General features: G+C 41.1%; 1 protein-coding gene across 3 annotated transcripts in view; it reads left to right on the top strand.

The window, feature by feature from the left end:
* Positions 1-14,296, top strand: part of BTBD1 (BTB domain containing 1) — an 89,983-nt gene extending 75,687 nt beyond the window's left edge. For 2 of the 3 annotated variants that reach the window (XM_032174367.2, XM_032174366.2), the window contains exons 5-8: positions 157-349; positions 10,078-10,165; positions 11,881-12,027; positions 12,509-14,296. In XM_032174367.2, the coding sequence (XP_032030258.1) occupies positions 157-349; positions 10,078-10,165; positions 11,881-12,027; positions 12,509-12,667 (587 nt within the window). In that variant the 3' untranslated portion in view covers positions 12,668-14,296. Of the gene's footprint in view, positions 1-156; positions 350-10,077; positions 10,166-11,880; positions 12,028-12,508 lie in introns of those variants that run through there. The other variant, XM_032174368.2, reaches the window with a different exon arrangement.
* Positions 14,297-19,092: the final 4,796 nt, after the last annotated feature.

Genomic DNA, 19,092 nt, shown 5'->3' with positions numbered 1-19,092 from the left:
AACTTTAAAATATATGCAAAAATTATATACGCTAAGATCTTTTTCCCTATTTTTATGTTACATCCTCTAGATTTGAATTTATGTTAAGTGGAGTATTCCAAAGTTAGGAATTAAAATCAAATTCCTTTTTTTAGGTTTATGTTTTTATTTCCATAGGTCCTGCTCAATCTGGAATTTTGTCAGATCGTGAAGTGGTAAACCTCTTTCTTCATTTTACTGTCAACCCTAAACCCCGAGTTGAATACATTGACCGACCAAGATGCTGTCTCAGGGGAAAGGAATGCTGCATCAATAGATTCCAGCAAGTAGAAAGCCGCTGGGGTTACAGTGGGACAAGTGATCGAATCAGGTATCTGTTATATTGGGGATATGGGGGTAGAGTGGGGGTAGCAGTTACCATTTGGCCTTTTTTATATATTATGGGAGATAATTAACCAACGTTTCATTTTATACTTCGTTTAATACACTTTCTTTTTTTTGTAGGCGGTTTCACGGGTCTCGATCTCCTCACCTCGTGATCCGCCCGCCTCGGCCTCCCAAAGTGCTGGGATTACCAGCGTGAGCCACCGCGCCCGGCCCGTTTAATACACTTTTAAGTTAAGTTAATACAGGAGTCAAGAAGTCACTGAGGCATCCTGCCCTCCTCACTGATTTATGAGTGAGGGTGACTTCTTAAGAAAAAAATAGAGTAAGAAAGGATTGGGTTGGACCTTCTGTTATGTGATTTTTTTGTTTTTCCCCAAAATGGAGTCGCTCTGTCACTCAGGCGGGAGTGCAGTGGCACGATCTCTCACACTGCAACCTCTGCCTCCTGGGTTCAAGCGATCCTCCTACCTCAGCCTCCTGAGTAACCTGTAAGGCATGCATCACCACACCCAGCTAATTTTTTTGTATTTTTAATAGAGACGGGGTTTCACCATGTTGTCCAGGCTGGTCTCGAACTACTGACCTCAAGTGATCCACCTGCCTCAGCCTTCCAAAGTGCTGGGGTTACAAGGGTGAGCTACCACACCCGGCTGTTACATGATTTTTGTTTGGATCACCACTGCCAGTGGGCTGAGTTCTAGACCTTAATTGATCAAACATTATTTTTACAGGCTTAGGGCTATAATTAATAAATGTAACCTTACTATGTTTAGTGTGAGTTTTTTCTTTGCATAGATGTTGCAGGGAAAATATCTCAATATACATTTATAAAAGCTTTGAGAAAAAAATCAAGAATCTTGAAAAATGCATGCACATAATCCTGTTGAAGAAACTGTCTTTGCTCTACTGTGTTTCTTTAGGTTGAATGTCAAAATAGAATCAGTGCCAGTTTTCACAAAACATGACTTTTGGATTTTCATTTATTTAATAGCACTTCAGTATAAAACTGGAAATTAACAAGTTTGTTAAAAAAGAAAAATCTGGTTGGATGTGGGACTATTATAAATCTCGAGTTAACATGGAAATTAAAAATGTACTTGTAGACTATTTAATAATAATTCACAATAACTATATGTAAAAAGTTATAGGATGAGGCCAAAGCTGCACACAAAGAAAAAGTAATAACTACTTATAGTAAATAGAGTAGAAATCAATAATTTAAGCATTCACCCCAAGTAGCTAGAAAACAAATAGCAAAAGAACTATAAGAAAAGAGAAAGTAAATAGATAAATGTAGAAAGTAATGAATTAGAAATAGTAGAATTCATAAATCCATAAGCTGGTTTCTTTAAAAGACCAATAAAATAAATAAACCTCTGGCAAAGGTAATCAACATTCACATTTAGAAGCAAAAATGGGAATATAATTATATGCTGACATTTTTATTTTAATTCTGGGTTTATTCTGTGCTAATAAATTGAACATGTTGATGGAATGGATCATTTTATAGGCAAATATAAATTATCAAAATTGACTGAAGAAGAAAGCCTGAATAGACCAATTACCATGGAAGGAATTAAAAGTTATCAAAGAACTGTCCCTTCACAAGGTGGTTTTTACAGGTGAGTTTTGTCAAATCCTCAAGGAACAGTTAGTTTCCTTGAGCATTAAAAGAATAAAATACTACTTGGTTAATTATTGAAGGAAGCATAACCCTTATATAGGAATCAGACAAGACAAAAAAAATTCTAGATCAATCTCAATATAAAGAAGAAGTTTTGTGTAAAACATCAGGATATTGAATCTGTACCTTAGAAGAATAACACTGTATGACCAGAGTTTATCTGAAGATTGAAAGAATGGCTCAGTATTAGGAAATGTATTAGTATAATTCTCACAACAGATCAAAGAAGAAAAACAATTTGATTTCAATAGATGTCAGAAAGGCTTTTGATAAAATTTCACCTTCCTTCCAGATATAATTCTTACTAGATTAGGCCTAGAAGAATACTTGTTTGACATGCTAAACTGTTGAAACCTCAAGATAGAGATGCGTACTATCCTTGCTGTTTTCAGCAGTGTTATTATAATTCTGATTATTTGCTAATGGCATTATGTACATTAGTAGTTCACAACTCTATCAAACCCAGTTCTTTTTTTAATAAATATTTTGTAATTCCTACTTTACTAGCCTGAAATAAAATTCATAGATAATATGCTTTATACATTTTTTAATTGATAAGTGAGCTAGTTATAAAGGGGAAATAAATGTAATTGATAGTAAAATATGTAGTTCAATACATAGACTTTGGGCAGGACAACACTAGAAGGCAAACTGAAGTAGTCAGTTGCTGTACATATATATATCACCAGGATGAGACAGTTTCAGCTGCATAGTACAGGCGTGTTATGTCTTAAATATCATAAGCAGCATTGCTGCCACTTATGTTTTCTTTAATGGTTCCAGGTAAAAGAGTATATATAGTTGGTTCTACTCATGGTGTCTATTTCTGAACTTGCCTACTGGCTGAAATTTATCTGTAACCTGTAAAGTCAATATTCGGGGCATTTTCTTAGTCGTTTTCAGCAAAGACTTTAGTTGCCAGACCAGCACGTTTCCAGCTGCGGCTGAACAAGGCAAGGCTCTACTTTCCTGGTTCAGTTCTCCTACAGAGGTGGAGACGGGGAGGGGCAGTGCAGTGGAGTGCAAGAAACTCTGGCTCTTGGGCAGGTTGAATGGGGCTTGAATCCCAGCTCTGGCACCTCTTAGTGGGGCAGCCTCAGACAAGTCACTTAACACTTCCAAACTCTGTTTTCTCCTTTGTGGAATAAAGAAAATAGAATATACTAGGACAAGATGTTTGTTTGTTTGTTTTGAGATAGAGTTTCGCTCTTGTTGCCCAGGCTGGAGTGCAGTGGTGTGATCCTGGCTCACTGCAACCTCCACCTCCCAGGTTCAAGCGATTCCCCTGCCTCAGGCTCCCAAGTAGCTGGGATTACAGGCACGTGCCACCACACCTGGCTAATTTTGTATTTTTAGTAGAGACAGGGTTTCACCGTGTTGGCCAGGCTGGTCCCAAACTCTTGACCTCAGGTGATCCACCAGCATTGGCCTCCCAAAGTGCTGGGTTACAGGTGTGAGCCACCACGCCTGGCTGGATGAGTTGTTTTTAGGATTTAAGATTATAATCTATGTGAGGTGTGTATATGTGTGTATATGTAGACATACACAGACACACACAGACACACACACACACACATATGTATTTCCCCTAGGAGCAGTGGTTTAGTATTTGCTAATTCTGTATATTAAATATAACTTCCACAGATAATGAGAATTGACTATATATTCCTTCTGTTTATATGGTAGTTGCCTCTTGTAAAAGTCTGAATATTAAAATTGCACTAAAAGGCCAGGCATAGTGGCTCAGGCCTGTAATCCCCACACTTTGGGAGGCCGAGGCGGGTGGATCACCTGAGGGTTGGGAGCTCGAGACCAGCCTGACCAACATGGAGAAACCCCATCTCTACTAAAAATACAAAATTAGTCAGGTGTGATGGCACATGCCTGTAATACCAGCTACTCGGGAGGCTGAGGCGGGAAAATCACTTGAACCTGGGAGGTGGAGGTTGCAGTGAGCCGATATTGCGCCATTGCACTCCAGCCTGGGCAACAAGAGCGAAACTCCGTCTCCAAAAAAAAAAAAAAAAAAAAAATGCACTAAAAAAATCTGGTTTATAAACAAAATGGAATGAGGTTCAAGGCTTGTAGTTATAAACAGATTTTTTACCTACATGAATTCTGGCAAGACACTTAAAAGTTGATTGAGTTATGGGAGACTGTTCTTTGCATTTCAGGAAGTCTAGTTTCCCTAGTTCCTTGCCAGTAGTGCCCCTAAACCTCTGTGAAATCGAGTATGCCTCCTTGAGGGTGGAACTCGTTTAGAGAACAACTGATCCACCTAGGTAACCTCAATGTCAAGCTAAAAAACTACTAGAACCAGTAAAAGAGAATAGTGGCCACTTATAAAAAGTATATTTAAAAACCATTGGTGTTCCTGTATGTCATCAAAATTCAGTTACAGAGATGAATAATGGTGACAGTTGTACAATGATATGAATATATTTAGTGCCATTGAACTGTACACTTAAAAATGGTTAAAATGGGCTGGGTGTGGTGGCTCATGCCTGTAATCCCAGCACTTTGAGAGGCCGAGGTGGGCGGATCACAAGGTCAAGAGATCGAGACCATCCTGGCTAACATGGTGAAACCCCGTCTCTACTAAGAATACAAAAAATTAGCCGGGCATGGTGGCAGGTGCCTGTAGTCCCAGCTACTTGGGAGGCTGAGACAGGAGAATTGCGTGAACCTGGGAGGCGGAGCTGGCAGTGAGCTGAGACCGGCGCCACTGCACTCCAGCCTGGGTGACAGAGCGAGACTCCATCTCAAAACAAACAAACAAAAAAATGGTTAAAATGGTACATAACTTTACCACAAAAAAATTATAATGTAAAAGAATTTAGTTATAATTGAGTAAATATCAGTAAATATTTTGAGTATTGTTACTATTACAGTATGTTACTGTATTATAGTAATTTTATATATCACAATATATATGTTGACTATTACTGTAGTATTGTGAATAATCCCATTCATAACAGTAACATAGTATTAAGTAGTAGGATTAAACCCAGTAAGAACTATAAAGTACATTAGCTTTATGAAGAACTGGAAAAGTTTGAGTAGAATCAGACTTTAATAAGGACAGTGTCTTCCAAATTAACCTATGTATGTTAGAGAATTTCTTTCAGAAGTCACATACTATTTTAAGTAGTGGAGAGTGGCCTGGCAAAATTCTTTTTTTTTTTTTTTTTTTTTGTGACTGAGTCTTGTTTTGTTGCCCAGGCTGGAGTGCAATGGTGAGATCTGGGTTCACTGCTACCTCCGCCTCCCGAGTTCAAGTAATTCTCCCTGCCTCAGCCTCCCGAGTAGCTGGGATTACAGGCGTCTGCCACCATGCCTGGCTAGTTTTTGTATTTTTAATAGAGACTGAGTTTCACCATGTTCATCAGGCTGGTCATGAACTCCTGACCTCAGGTGATCTGCCCACCTCAGCCTCTCAAAGTACTGGGATTACAGGTGTGAGCAGCTGCACCTGGCTGGCAAAATTCTTAACAGTTAATTTGGAAGAGTATATGTTTCTCTTTTAATAAGAGTAATACAGATGACAAGACAAAGTATTGTAAAGCTATAGGAAGTTAGTGTTGTATGGAACAGACTATAGGTGTCAGAAACTAACCTAACATAAATGAACATTTAGAAAATGATATGGCCAGGTGTACTGGCTCACGCCTATAATCCCAGCACTTTGGGAGGCTGAAGTGGGTGGCTCACTTGAGCCCAGGAGTTTGAGAGCAGCCTGCACAACATGGTAAAACTCCATCTCTACAAAAAAATTCAAAAATTCGGCATGGTGGCATGTACCTGTAATCCCAGCTACTTAAGAGCCTGAGGAAGGAGGATCGCTCAAGCCTGGGAGGTTGAGGCTGCAGTGAGCTGTGATCTCACCACTGCACTCCAGCCTGGGCAACAGAGCAAGACCCTGTCTCAAAAACAAAAAAGAATATGATAAAGGTGAGGGAAGGATTAACCACTGGGAAAATTAAGTTAGATCCTTACTGATCCCATGTACCTGTATTCGTGTAAATTAAAATTTTAACATTAAACAAAACTGAAACCATGAAAGTGCTGGAACAGGTGAATGTTTATGTACTATGAGGATGAGGTAGACCTCTCTAAACTTGGCATATATCATAATTTTGAAAACAGATAATTGAAAAGTTTTAAGTACAAAATCACCATAAAGTTAAAAGATGAGTGACAAATGGGAAACTTATTATAGTGGATATTACCAACAAAGCATAAATAACTATCATCTATATATAATGTGATCTTTTGAATCTACATTAAAAAGACAAACTCATCTGTAGAGAAAAATGAGAAAAGAACATGAGTTGGGTATTTCATTAGAGAGAAAATCCAGTGGGCAGTAAGCATATGAGCAAATGTTTTACCTCAATAATCAAATAAATAGGCTGGGCATGGTGAGTCACACCTGAAATCCACGCACTTTGGGAGGCTGAGGCGGGTGGATCTATTGTGCTCAGGAGTTCCAGACCAGCCTGGGCAACCTGGCAAAACCCCATCTCTACAAAAAAATATAAAAATTAACTGAGCATGGTAGCGTGTGCCTGTAGTCCCAGCTACTTGTGGGGGCTGAGGTGGGAGGATCGCTTGAACCTGGGAGGTTAAGGCTGCAATGAGCTGAGATCGTGCCATTGCACTCCAGACTGGTTGACAAAGTGGGATCCTGTGTCAAATAGTAACAATAATAATCAAAGTATAAATGGAATTTGTCACTATCAGTTTCTCAAAGGCAAAAGAAAATGAAAAATATTCCTGGTTGATAAGAGTGAGAGAAAAATGATCCTTATACCTTATGGGGTATAAAATGTTATCTTTCCAGAAAGCAACTTGACAATGTTTACCTAAAGCCTTAAGACTGTGCCTTTTGACTGGGTGTGGTGGCTGACACCTGTAATCAAAACATTTTGGGAGGCCAAGGCAGGAGGAGCACTTGAGCCCAGGAGTTCAAGATCAGCCTTGGCAACATAGTGAGACCCCGCCTCTACAAATAATAATTTTTTTAAAATTAGCTGCATGTAGTGGCATGCACCTGTGGTCCCAGATACTCAAGAGGCTGAGGCAGGAGGGTCGCCTGAGCCCAAGAGGTTGAGGCTGCAGTGAGCCATGATTGCACCACTGCTCTCCAGTTTGGGTGACAGAGCAAGACACTGTCTAAATAAAAAAAATAAAATTTTTTTAACGAATGTGCCTTTTATTTTCATCAGCAATTCTACTTCTAGGAATTTATTCTAAGGAAAATAATTAAGGCTTCATAAAATGATTTAGCTATAGCATTGTTCATCATGGCATTATTATATAATAATAAAAACTGCAAATAACCTAGATTATCCAACAAGGCATTAGTTAAATATAGTGAATTGGTAGTATTTTTTTTACCATTTTACATGAAAAAGAGGTTACAAATATATATATATTCTGATATGATTTTTAAAATTACATAATATGTTCATAGAAATGTAACTGAAAAAGAAATATAAAGGATTAAAAAATGTAAAGGGTTAGCAAGGGCTATCTCTGGATTTATGGAGGCTTTAAAATTTTCCTCTTATTTAGCTGCATTTTCTTCCCAGGTGAGTACAGTGGCTGATCTCGGCTCACTGCGACTCTGCCTTGGTTCACCCATTCTCTGCCTCCGGACTCTCAGTAGACTACGGCTAATTTTTTGTATTTTTAGTAGAGACGGGGTTTCACCGTGGTCTCAAGCTCCTGACCTCGTGATCCGCCCGCCTCGGCCTCCCAAAGTGCTGGGATTACAAGTGTGAGCCACCACGCCCGGCCAACATTTTCTGTTTTTTTAAGCACAATATATTATTTATTTATTGAGATGGAGTCTTGCTCTGTTGCCCAGGCTGGAGTGCAGTGGTGCAGTCTTGGCTTACTGCAACCTCTGCCTCCAGGTTCAAGCGATTCTCCTGCTTCAGCCTCCTGAGTAGTTGGGACTACAGTGCACACCACCACACTCAGTTAAATTTTTGTATTTTTAGTAGAGCCAGGGTTTCACCATGTTGGCCAGAATGGTCTCGATCCCCTGACCTCATGATCCACCCGCCTCAGCCTCCCAAAGTGCTGGGATTACAGGCGTGAGCCACTGCACCTGGCCTATTTTTTTTTTTTTTTTGTGACGGAGTCCTGCTCTGTCGCCCAGGCTGGCACCATCTCGGCTCACTGCAACCTCCGCCTCCCGGGTTCTAAGCAATTCTCCTGCCTCAGCCTCCCGAATAGCTGGGATTACAGGGGTATGCCACCACGCCTGGCTAATTTTATATTTTTAGTAGAGATGAGGCTTCACCATGTTGGCCAGGCTGGTCTCGAACTCCTGACCTCAGGTGATCCACCTGCCTCAGCCTCCCAAAGTGCTGGGATTACAGGCATGAGGCACTGTGCCTGGCCTACTTTTTTATAATAAAAAATGATAAATAACATATTTTAGAGCCAGGAGTGGTAGCTCATGCTTATAATCCCAGCAACTCAGGACAATGAATTGGGAGGATCATCTGAGACCAGTTCTAGACCAGCCTGGGCAACTTAGTGAGACTCCATCTGTGAAAAAAAAATTTTTTTAACTAGCCAGGAATGGTGGAGTGTGTCTGCAGCCCAGCTACTTGGAAGGCTGAGGTGGAAGGATCACTTGAGCCCAGGAGTTCAAGACTGTGGTGAGCCATGATTGTACCACTGTACTCCAGCCTCGGAAATAGAGCAAGACTCCATCTCTTTAAAAAAAATTACATGTTTGTAAGTGTTTAAGGTGATCTTACTGTAACAGATATTTAAAATAGTACTGTTATCTAGCTTATAGGGCTTTCACGATGACTAGAGGAAATAATTCTGTAAAGAACTGAAGTTCAGTGCCTGGCACACTAGGAAGTACTCATGAAGTGGTATTGATGAGTTAGTAGTGTTACTAATAATTGAAGGTGTTGCTGAAAATGTTGAGAATTACTCAATGTAATTTTGTAACGTAAGACATTATAATTATGTCAGATTTTACAGGTTTTTAGTTCCATATGTATTATTATTATTATTATTTGAGAAGGAGTCTCGCTCTGTTGCCCAGGATGGAGTGCAGGGTCGCCTGCAACTTCCATCTCCCAGGTTCAAACGATTCTCCTGCCTCAGCCTCTCAAGTAGCTGGGATTACAGGTGCCTGCTATCATGCCCAGCTAATTGTTATATTTTTAGTAGAGACAGGGTTTTGCCATGTTGGCCAGGCTGGTCTCAAACTCCTGACCTCAGGTGATCCACCTGCCTCAGCCTCCCAAAGTGCTGGGATTGCAGTGTGAGCCACCACACCCAGCCTCAGTTCCATATGTATTTAATGTCAGTTTTTATACATTTACAAAATGGAGTAAGATGGGTCAATATTTCTTAACTATTATAACCACACTGGACTTGTTAATTATTCTAGTTAGGAAACTGCATTCGAATCCTGTCCCACCCCTCTGCTACCAGTATTCTGTTAGAGTAGCCCACTTTCTTCACAGCTCTTGTTATAATTTGTAATTATTTATTTCTTTCTTTCTTGTATTATCAGTGTCCTCCATTAGACTGTAAGCACAATGCAGGTAGAAACTGTCTTGTTGACCATTACTTCCGCAGTGCCAAGCCTAGTACCTAAATATGATAAGCCCTTAGTAAGTATTTATTGAATTGATAATTGTCATAGTTTGAGATGCTGGGCTTCAGTCCTAATGGCTGACATGTCTGCGTTCATGAAAAAGATGTACAAATATTTGGACTCACATAGCACTAAAATTATCATTACAACAAAAGTGGGTAGGTTAAATTCTTTTACAAAACCAATTCTTAGGTTCCTCTCAAGTTCAAATCTACTCTAGAAAGCTTTTTGGTAAGCAAACAGATGACATTTCCAAGGATATCTAATTTGTTTTCCTTTTTATAAGCAAAACTGGATGTTCCAGGTTACACTTAAAAAAAAATTATAACCCTTCAGAATATGAACACATGGGATTAATTATATTTTATTTTTGGCTTCTTTCTCTCAGGTTCACAGTTAATAGAAGGATCTCTATAGTTGGATTTGGCTTGTATGGATCTATTCATGGCCCTACAGATTATCAAGTGAATATACAGGTACAGTTTCCTCCCCCACCATATATCATCTTGAAATAACACAAACAGGTAACTTTACAATAAGGTATTATTTTGACAGAATCCAAATTTCAATATAATTGTCAAAGCAATCAGAAGGCCCCTTAGTAGCATTGTAAGCATAAAGAGTTCTGTTTTAGAGTTGATCTAAAAAGTCTGGTTGCAGAAAATTGGGGTCCTTCACAAAAGCAGTAGCATATAAGGAGCTCTTCTTTGTCCAGGAATTCCTTCTATTAGTACTTCCTGCTGTGCAATCTTAAAACATCCTCCTTCCTTTTTCATGGCCCTTTCAACTCTAGGACTGAAACTAAATTTCTCGTAACTGGTGTGAGCATCCTGTGACTTCCAAGGGGCTGAGCAGACCCTGCTTTATTCTTGGTTACTTTTTTTTGAGACAGGGTCTCACTTGGTCGCCCAGGCTGAAGAGCAGTGGTGCGATCACAGCTCACTGCAGCCTTAATCACCCAGGCTCAAGCAATCCTCCCACCTCAGCCTCCCAAGTAGCTAGGACCACAGGTATGTGCCACCTCGCCCAACTAATTTTTCTTTCTTTTTTTTTTTTGTCTCGCTGTGTTGCCCAGGGTGGTCTTGAACTCCAGGGCTCAAGTGATCTTCCTGCCTTGGCCTCCCAATGCATTGGGATTACAGGCATTAGGCCCCTGCTTCATTTTTTTTTTTTTTTTTGAGACGGAGTCTTGCCCTGTTGCCCAGGCTGGAGTGCAGTGGCGCGATCTTGGCTCACTGCAAGCTCCACCTCCTGGGTTCACGCAATTCTCCTGCCTCAGCCTCTCAGCACTTTGGGAGGCCAAGGAAGGTAGATCACGAGGTCAGGAGTTTGAGACCAGCCTGGCCAACATGGTGAAACCCCGTCTTTACTAAAAATACAAAAAAAATTAGCTGGGCATGGTGGTGCATGCCTGTAATCCCAGCTACTCGGGAGGCTGAGACAGGAGAATTGCCTGAACTGGACCTGGGAGGCAGATGTTGCAGTGAGCCAAGATCACGCCACTGCCTTCCAGCCAGGGCTACAGAGCAAGACTCCGTCTCAAAAAAAAAAAAAAAAAAAAAAAGACACCAGACTCCTTGTGTACAAACTGAGGGAGGACATCAGGATTATAGGTACATTAAAATTATGAAGTATAAATACTATGAGTAAAATAATAGAAACAGTCTGGGCGCAGTGGCTCACATCTGTAATCCCAGTACTTTGGGAGGCCAAGATGGGAGGATTGCTTGAGCCCAGGAGTTCAAGACCAGCCTGGGCAACAGAACACGATCCCATCTCTACAAAAAAAAATGAAAAATTAGGGCTGGGCGCAGTGGCTCACACCAGCACTTTGGGAGGCTGAGGTGGGCAGATTGCTTGAGACCAAGAGTTGGAGACCAGCCTGGCCAACATGATGAAACCCTGTCTCTACTAAAAATACAAAAAAATTAGCCAGGTGTGGTGGCGCACACCTGTAATCTCAGCTACTCAGGAGGCTGAGGCACGAAAATTACTTCAGCTTGGGAAGTGGAAGTTTCAGTGAGCCGAGATCTCACCACTGCACTCCAGGCTAGGCAACAGAGTGAGAGTCTGTCTCAAAAAAAAAAAAACACACATACACACACAGAGATTGCTAAGGGCTTTATATTATTTTCTATAGTTTGCTTCATTTGGTTTAACTTAAATGTAACTTGTCTCTTAAAAATTACAGATCATTGAATATGAGAAAAAGCAAACCCTGGGACAGAATGATACCGGCTTTAGTTGTGATGGGACAGCTAACACATTCAGGGTCATGTTCAAGGAACCCATAGAGATCCTGCCCAATGTGTGCTACACAGCATGCGCAACACTCAAAGTAAGAGTCATGCACTATGTTCCAGATGGATTCCTCTTGCATGTTGCAGAATGTGTGTTTTAGAAGCTGAGAGTCACTGACAGCTGAGCCATTTATAAAGAGGGGGGAAAAGAAGCTGGGAGCTAAAATGTTGCACTGCCTTCCGAAAAGAAGTGCTTCTTCCCACAGCTCTGTTCTGAAAGAAATAGCTCGTCTGAAGAAGTAGCCCTTTGTTTCAGTAAGCAGTTGAATGTTTGGCAGAAAATAAAAGTTATTTTTGTAAAATCTTTTCACTATTCCCTAATAGCTGGGCTCTACATTCAGTATTTTTATTCATTAATTAGTTTTTTGGTAAAAACTTCATTTTTCTCTAAATGACAGCATAAAATTTTATATAGGAATGATAGTGAAATATAATGGAACATTAATCTAATTAAAACACCACATTAAACTGAGTGCTTATTAAATGAAAATTACTAAGGAACCTTTTGTTCTCATTTAGGGTCCAGATTCCCACTATGGCACAAAAGGATTGAAGAAAGTAGTGCATGAGACACCTGCTGCAAGCAAGACTGTTTTTTTCTTTTTTAGTTCCCCTGGCAATAATAATGGCACTTCAATAGAAGATGGACAAATTCCAGAAATCATATTTTATACATAATTTAGCATTATAATACATCTTGGCTAAATAGTACCATACAATCTAGTGTGAAAAACATAAATGGCCACAAAAAAAGTAGTTTGAGTGTTATGAATATTTATAATTGTAAGATAAGAAACAGTTTCTTAGAGGAGATAGAAAAATGTTTATTTAAATCTTTGCATGATTTAACAGATTTTCCATTTTCTTACAACTTTAAGAGAAAAGAACTGGGTTTAATGGTTTAAAAAAAAGCACAGCTTTTTCAGCTTCATCTTGTATAATTTCATAGATTGGCTGACTTAGGTCTTTCAGTAGTTTGGGAATTGAAAGATTCTTGTTATATATAGCTAGTTTGGGTTTGTTTTTGTTTTAACTATTTTGAAGATTAGGTGAGATGGGCAAATAGGCTTAACTATTTTGAAGGTTGGATGAAAAGAGATGGGTCAGTATTCCTACAGAATTCTTATTAACTCAAATAACTAAATTTCAGAAAATTAAGAAGCTGACTTTATATTTGGGGGTTTGAAATATCTTGTTGTTAGCATTTGTAGTAATGCTAAAAAAGGCCTAATAAAATGCCCAAGAAAATATTCAGTGCATTTATAGAGAAGGATATTTTGTAGTAGTATAGTAATGTGTTATGTAGTACAGTTTTAAAGCTATAAATGGAATTTTGTGTAAATTCACAAAAATGTGATATAAACAGGATCTAAGACTGGATTCCCTGTCACTAAACTGCACCACTATACCTGTCTCTCTGTGTGGGGGACACTGCTGATGATTCCCAAGATTGAGATGATGACAGTGATGACGACTGGGTGAACAGCCATCACTTCAACATTGTGATAATCCTGCACAGCCAGAAACCGAACAAAATACTAACATTTCCAACAACTGCTCTGACATTGTAAAGAGATCCAACAGAATCACTCCTGCTGAAAAATACGCTTTCTGCCACCTACACATTTCTATCTAGGAAGTAAAATTTGCTTCATGGTCATGACCCCATTAGTCACTGTTACAGCTGTGTTGGGGATAGGAAGTATATCTGGCAGATTGACATTTATACACTTTTTTATAAAGCAGATTTTAAAATATAGTAACATTCATTTTTTTCCCTTGAAAGTGATTCTCTTATAAAAAATGAAAGTGGAGTTCAAGGTATATCAAATCGTTGTGGAAGGTGATTAAAAATCAAAATTCTTTTAAATATCAACTTAATTTTTTCTAAATAAGATATAAAAAATTTTCATCTAAGGTAATATTTCACTTATATTGTCAAGAAGGTAGGTATATTGGTGGCTGAGGTCTCTTGAAATTGCTAAAGGGAAATTTTTCTGTGGTAATGCTCTTATGGATATAAACCTCAGTTAAATGGAATTATCTATGGGATGTGTGGTTCTGGTTAACTAAAAATTAACCAGTAAACACTCTGTAGTAACCATTATAGAAAATACTTCTGCCTTAAAAAATATGATATGCCAGAGATGAGTTAGTGTTTCTTGATGTTGGAGACCTTTTAAATGCCTCATCTGTTGTACTGAACAATTGAAACTGCATGCAGCCATAAAAGGGACAAGAAACAGAACGGTTTACTAACTTTGGGACATCCCCTGGAATTTTTAAAAATAAATAAATATATATATATATATATAACTCTTTTATGTCATTTGCCTTTTTCTTCTAAAAGTGAATATAAACAGAATTTTGATTTGTTTTTTGTTTGTTTGTTTTTTGAGATGAAGTCTCTCTCTCTTGCCAAGGCTGGAGGGCAGTAGTGCAATCTCGGCTCACTGCATCCTCCACCTCCTGGATTCAAGCTATTATGCGGCCTTAGCCTCCAGAGTAGCTGGGATTACAGGTGCCCACCACCACACCCAGCTAATTTTTGTATTTTTAGTACAGATGGGGTTTCACTATGTTGGCCAGGCTGGTCTCTAACTCCTGACCTCAGCCGCCTTGGCCTGCCAGAGTGCTGGGATTACAGGCGTGAGCCACCACGCCCGGCTGTAAACACGATTTTGGAACAAAGGTTCTAGTTAATTGAGGTTTAACTTTATGGGAATAATGCAATACAAAATACAAATACCTCACTGCTGACTTAAACCAGTTCATAGGAACCGCAGCGATAACTGCCGCTGCCTTTTGTTTCTTGATCACTTCTTGTGGCCCCAGGTTTTTCTCCCCTGTTCTAATCTCAGGAGGTGGAGGAAGAAGAATGTGGGAGAATCCAATAAATAGTCTTATTTACTGTTAGAGTGTGACTATCATCTTACAGCTGTTTATTAATAATAACTATCCAAGTGACTACTATGTACTAGGCTCTGCAGTAAGTACGTTACTACATTCTTACTTGTTTCTCACAGTATCAGTATAAGGTAAGTACCCATTTCACAGGCAAAGAAATTAAAAGGTCAGCTAGGCTGGGCACGGTGGCTCGCACCTGTAATCCCAGCACTTTGAGAGGCTGAGACAGAAATCACTTGAGGCCAGGAGTTCAAGACCAGCCTGGGCAACATAGACCCTGTCTCTGAAAAATAAGAAAATTAGCTGGGTTGTGGTGGCACGTGCCAATAGTTGTAGCTGCTTTGGAGGTTGAGGGGAGGATTGCTTGAGCCCAGGGGTCCAAGATTACAGTGAGTTATGATAGCACCATGTACTCCAGCCTGGGCGATAAAGCAAGACCCTGTCGGGGCAGGAAAAAAAGTGTTATTAAGTGGTGGGGGGTGGAATTTAAACCCATTTACGGAGTTGAGAAAATATTTTGCTGGGTCCAAAAATAACATGTCACCATTCTCAAACTTTGCATTGAGACCCAGAAAGATACTTGACTAATCTATATTTACTGTAAAATATACTATTTTAAGAAAGTGTGATATTCCAGTATCTACCCAAGAAATCGAGATTACTTGCATTATCAGAGTGTTGATAGTAGTACCTGTAGTTCTTTAAAAAATTATTTTTAACCTGGGAATAAACTTGGAAGACATTAAAGAGAGCAAGGTCTTCAATGTGATGTGTGCAATGTGTTTAAAACACTGTCCCACTTTTTAGTGCTTCTTCAAACCACTTTCTACTTCCAGTTTTGGTCATCCAGATTCAAGACCTGGAACTGTCCCCCAATTAGAAAAAACATCCTTCACAAGAAGGATGGTACCATTACAATCCCAGCCCCAACAACCAGCCCCAGAGCTACACGGTGTATTTATTCACATACACCTTGTTTATATGCTTTTAAAAATCCCTTTTCCTGTTTCTCCATTGCGAGTTTTTAAGTAGAACTCTATTTAAAATAAGGTAAAATGAGGCCTGTAGTTGCGCAGCTACTGAGGAAGCTGAGGCAGGAGCATTGCTTGAATCCAAGAGCTTGAGACCAGCCTGAGCAACATGGCGAGATCCTGTCTCAATAAAATGTGAACCACCACAAACGTTTATAAGGGGTTTCCTGCCATTTGAATTGAGTCCCTGTGTTTTCCCTCACCGTTAGGCAGTATGTCTTCCCACTCTGCCTCTCTCCCCTTCAAGAGGCAGGGATGTGGGCAGGAGCAAACAAGTCAGGTGCAGTTTGGTGGCACATGGGGCGGATGGCTTTTCTCCTCCCCACTGGTGCAATGAAGTCCTCATACCCCCTACTCCTGAGTCACATGTGGGAAAGGCTGAATGGTTCACAGCAGGGCACCTCTTCGCTCTCCTCACCCATCTAGCCAGATGCCATTGTAACTCACCTTCACAGACGTCCCCTTTATTTCCATGACAACTGCCAAACCTCTAATTGAGGCTGACTTGACTTCACCCAAAGCAGATTCTACAAATGACTGCTATATAATGCTGGTTCAGCTTTTATGCCTCAATTCTTAACTGATTTCAAAGAAGGGAAATAGGGTTTTGGTTTAACACCTGGCTCACTTTCTTCTGCACAAGCCTTTGTACTGCATGGCCCCAGTGGCCATGTGGACAACCCAGCTACACCTAGGTTTCCAGTTTCTTCTTTACCTCCAGCAATCTCACCATTCCTTATCATGGCCACACCGTATACCCTATCATGATGTGGAATTGCTCTACATCTGAAATAGTAAATTCAGACATCCCACTCTCTGGCCACAACCTTTGTGTTTCTTCCAGCTCCCACTCACATTCCAGTTACACCCGTTATTGAACCTGAAGACTGCAGCCCCTTGTCCTCTCTGTTCTTTTCTTCTTTACTTCCTTCTCTACTCTACTTTTGGTCTCCCTCAACCCCTCTCCTCCTTTGGTCTTTAATCACTTTAACCATTTCATCAATAGCCCTCAACCCACTTATATATACCTGAATCAATCCAGTTGTCTGCCTTATCTTCAACTTCCTGACCGCTTTGGTAGTAGCACTGGGGCCAAAAAAATTTTTAATTAAAAAAAAAAACTTCTTAGCTGGTGAATCCAGGCATTTAAAGTAAGGTAACTATAGGCCAGGCGCTAGCTCACGCCTGTAATCCTAGCACTTTGGGAGGCCAAAGTGGGTGGATTGCCTGATCTCAGGAGTTCGAGACCAGCCTGGGCGAAATGGCAAAACCCCTGTCTCTACTAAAAATACAAAAAATGGGCGTGGTGGCACGCACCTGTAGTCCCAGCTACTCTGGAGTCTGAGGCAGGGAGAATTGCTTGAACCCAGGAGGCGGAGGTTGCAGTGAGCCGAGATTCCGCCACTGCACTCCAGCCTGGGCAACAGGTTCTTCCCATCCCCCTAACTCTGTCTCAAAAATAAATAAAAATAAAATAATGTAACTATAGATTGGGATCATGATGATTTCATGGTCTCCCTTAACTGTCTACCGCTGGATGAGTTGCAATAGTCAGCTCTTTGCCATTCTCAAGAGTCCCAATACACCCTCAACACCTCCCCCACCCTTAGTTATGAAAGAAATTCCACCTCCCATTACGAAACCTACAAACACAGCTACATGTCCACCTAAGATTTCCCTTAGGAAGGAAGGACTGTCTAAGGCCTCCTGTAGTGAAGTCAGTCTCTACTTGAGCTCAGATCCTACCTCTTCAGGAACCACCCTCTGCTGTAACCTCTCCTCTCCTGGCTCTTTCCTACCAATCTTCAAATATGATAAAAATAAGTCTCTGAATGTCATGTGCCCCTCCAGATACAAATTGCTCCTTCGCAGTGAAGTCACTGGATTATTCTCTACAATTATCTCCATTTCCTTCTCTCCACTGAAACTGCTCTAGCCCGGGTCACCGACACTGCCCTGATTTCTAAATCTTGTGGCCAATTCTCAGTCGTTACACGTGACATGTTCTCTCTGGAGCGTTCATCACTGTTGATATTCCCTCTTGAAGCGCCCTTCCTTAGCTGCCGTTACACCGTACTCCTACCTGGTCAGTGTCCTTTGGTGACTTCTCTACCTGCCCTTGCTGTTCTAACCTGGGCCCTCGTGCTCTTTACACACTCTCTCATCCATTTCCATAGCTTCAATTGCCATCTGCTTTCAGAAGATTCCAGAATCTCTATCGCCAGCTTTGATTTCGCAAACTCCAGTCACATATATTCAGTTACCCCTTTAATATTTGTACTTGGATGTCCTGTGGGCATCTCAAACTCATTATGTCCAAAGCTGGACTCCTCACCTCGGGCTCCCAAACCTGTTCCTTGGGCCCCAAACCTGGGCATTTCCTTGACTCTTCCCCCTTATTCGCACATGCAGTCATTCCCAAGTTCTGATCATTCCAGTTCCTGAAGATCCTTGAAATGATCAGCGCTCCACCCTCCCTGCGGTTACTCTAGTTCAGGCCACCCTCTCCCATTTAGGGGGCGGATCTCCCTATCTCTGGCTTTTCCTCTGTCGGCCACAGTGCAGCCGGTGTCTTTCTAAAACCCAACAAATTGGACTGCTAATCCCTTGCTTGAAAGCCTTCAGTGACTCCATGATCTTGCCTCTGCTGATTTGTTTCATGTCTCGCCATACCACATGTCGCAGTGTATTTCCTCTTCTTTTACATTGTGGGATCCGCTGCGCCTGGCACAAGGTAGGTGCGCCATCGATAACGTGCAAGATTCACAAGGGCCAAGCCGGCACGAGGCTCTATATTGACTTGACGGCCACAGGCAGCAGCGTGGGATTCTGCATCTGCTGCTTGGCTGCGGGAGCGAGAAGACATCTGGCCCTGTGCACTCCTTGCTGCGCTCTCCAATTCTGAGAAGCGACAATGTTTTTCTTTCCCCGATTAGGAAAGAACACCAGAGGTGACACACCTTCCTATCAGCTGAGGGGGGTGGGCCATGACACGGTAAGGCCCCAGATCCGCAGCTCCGCTACCTGGGGCCAGTTCCAGAACAAAAGAGGCTCGCGCATGTTCTGCGGCCACGAGACTCGCTCCCGCCGGCCTTAAGGTGTCGCCCTCGGGCCAGAGCGGATGCGCTGGGCCCTGCGGCCGCTCCTGCCCGCTACCTGCGCAAG

The sequence above is a fragment of the Hylobates moloch genome, unplaced genomic scaffold (genome assembly GCF_009828535.3).
Source record: "Hylobates moloch isolate HMO894 unplaced genomic scaffold, HMol_V3 SCAFFOLD_14, whole genome shotgun sequence".
Classification (NCBI taxonomy): domain Eukaryota; kingdom Metazoa; phylum Chordata; class Mammalia; order Primates; family Hylobatidae; genus Hylobates; species Hylobates moloch.
Note: the sequence above shows the minus strand (reverse complement) of the source record. Positions and strands in the feature narration are given on the sequence as shown.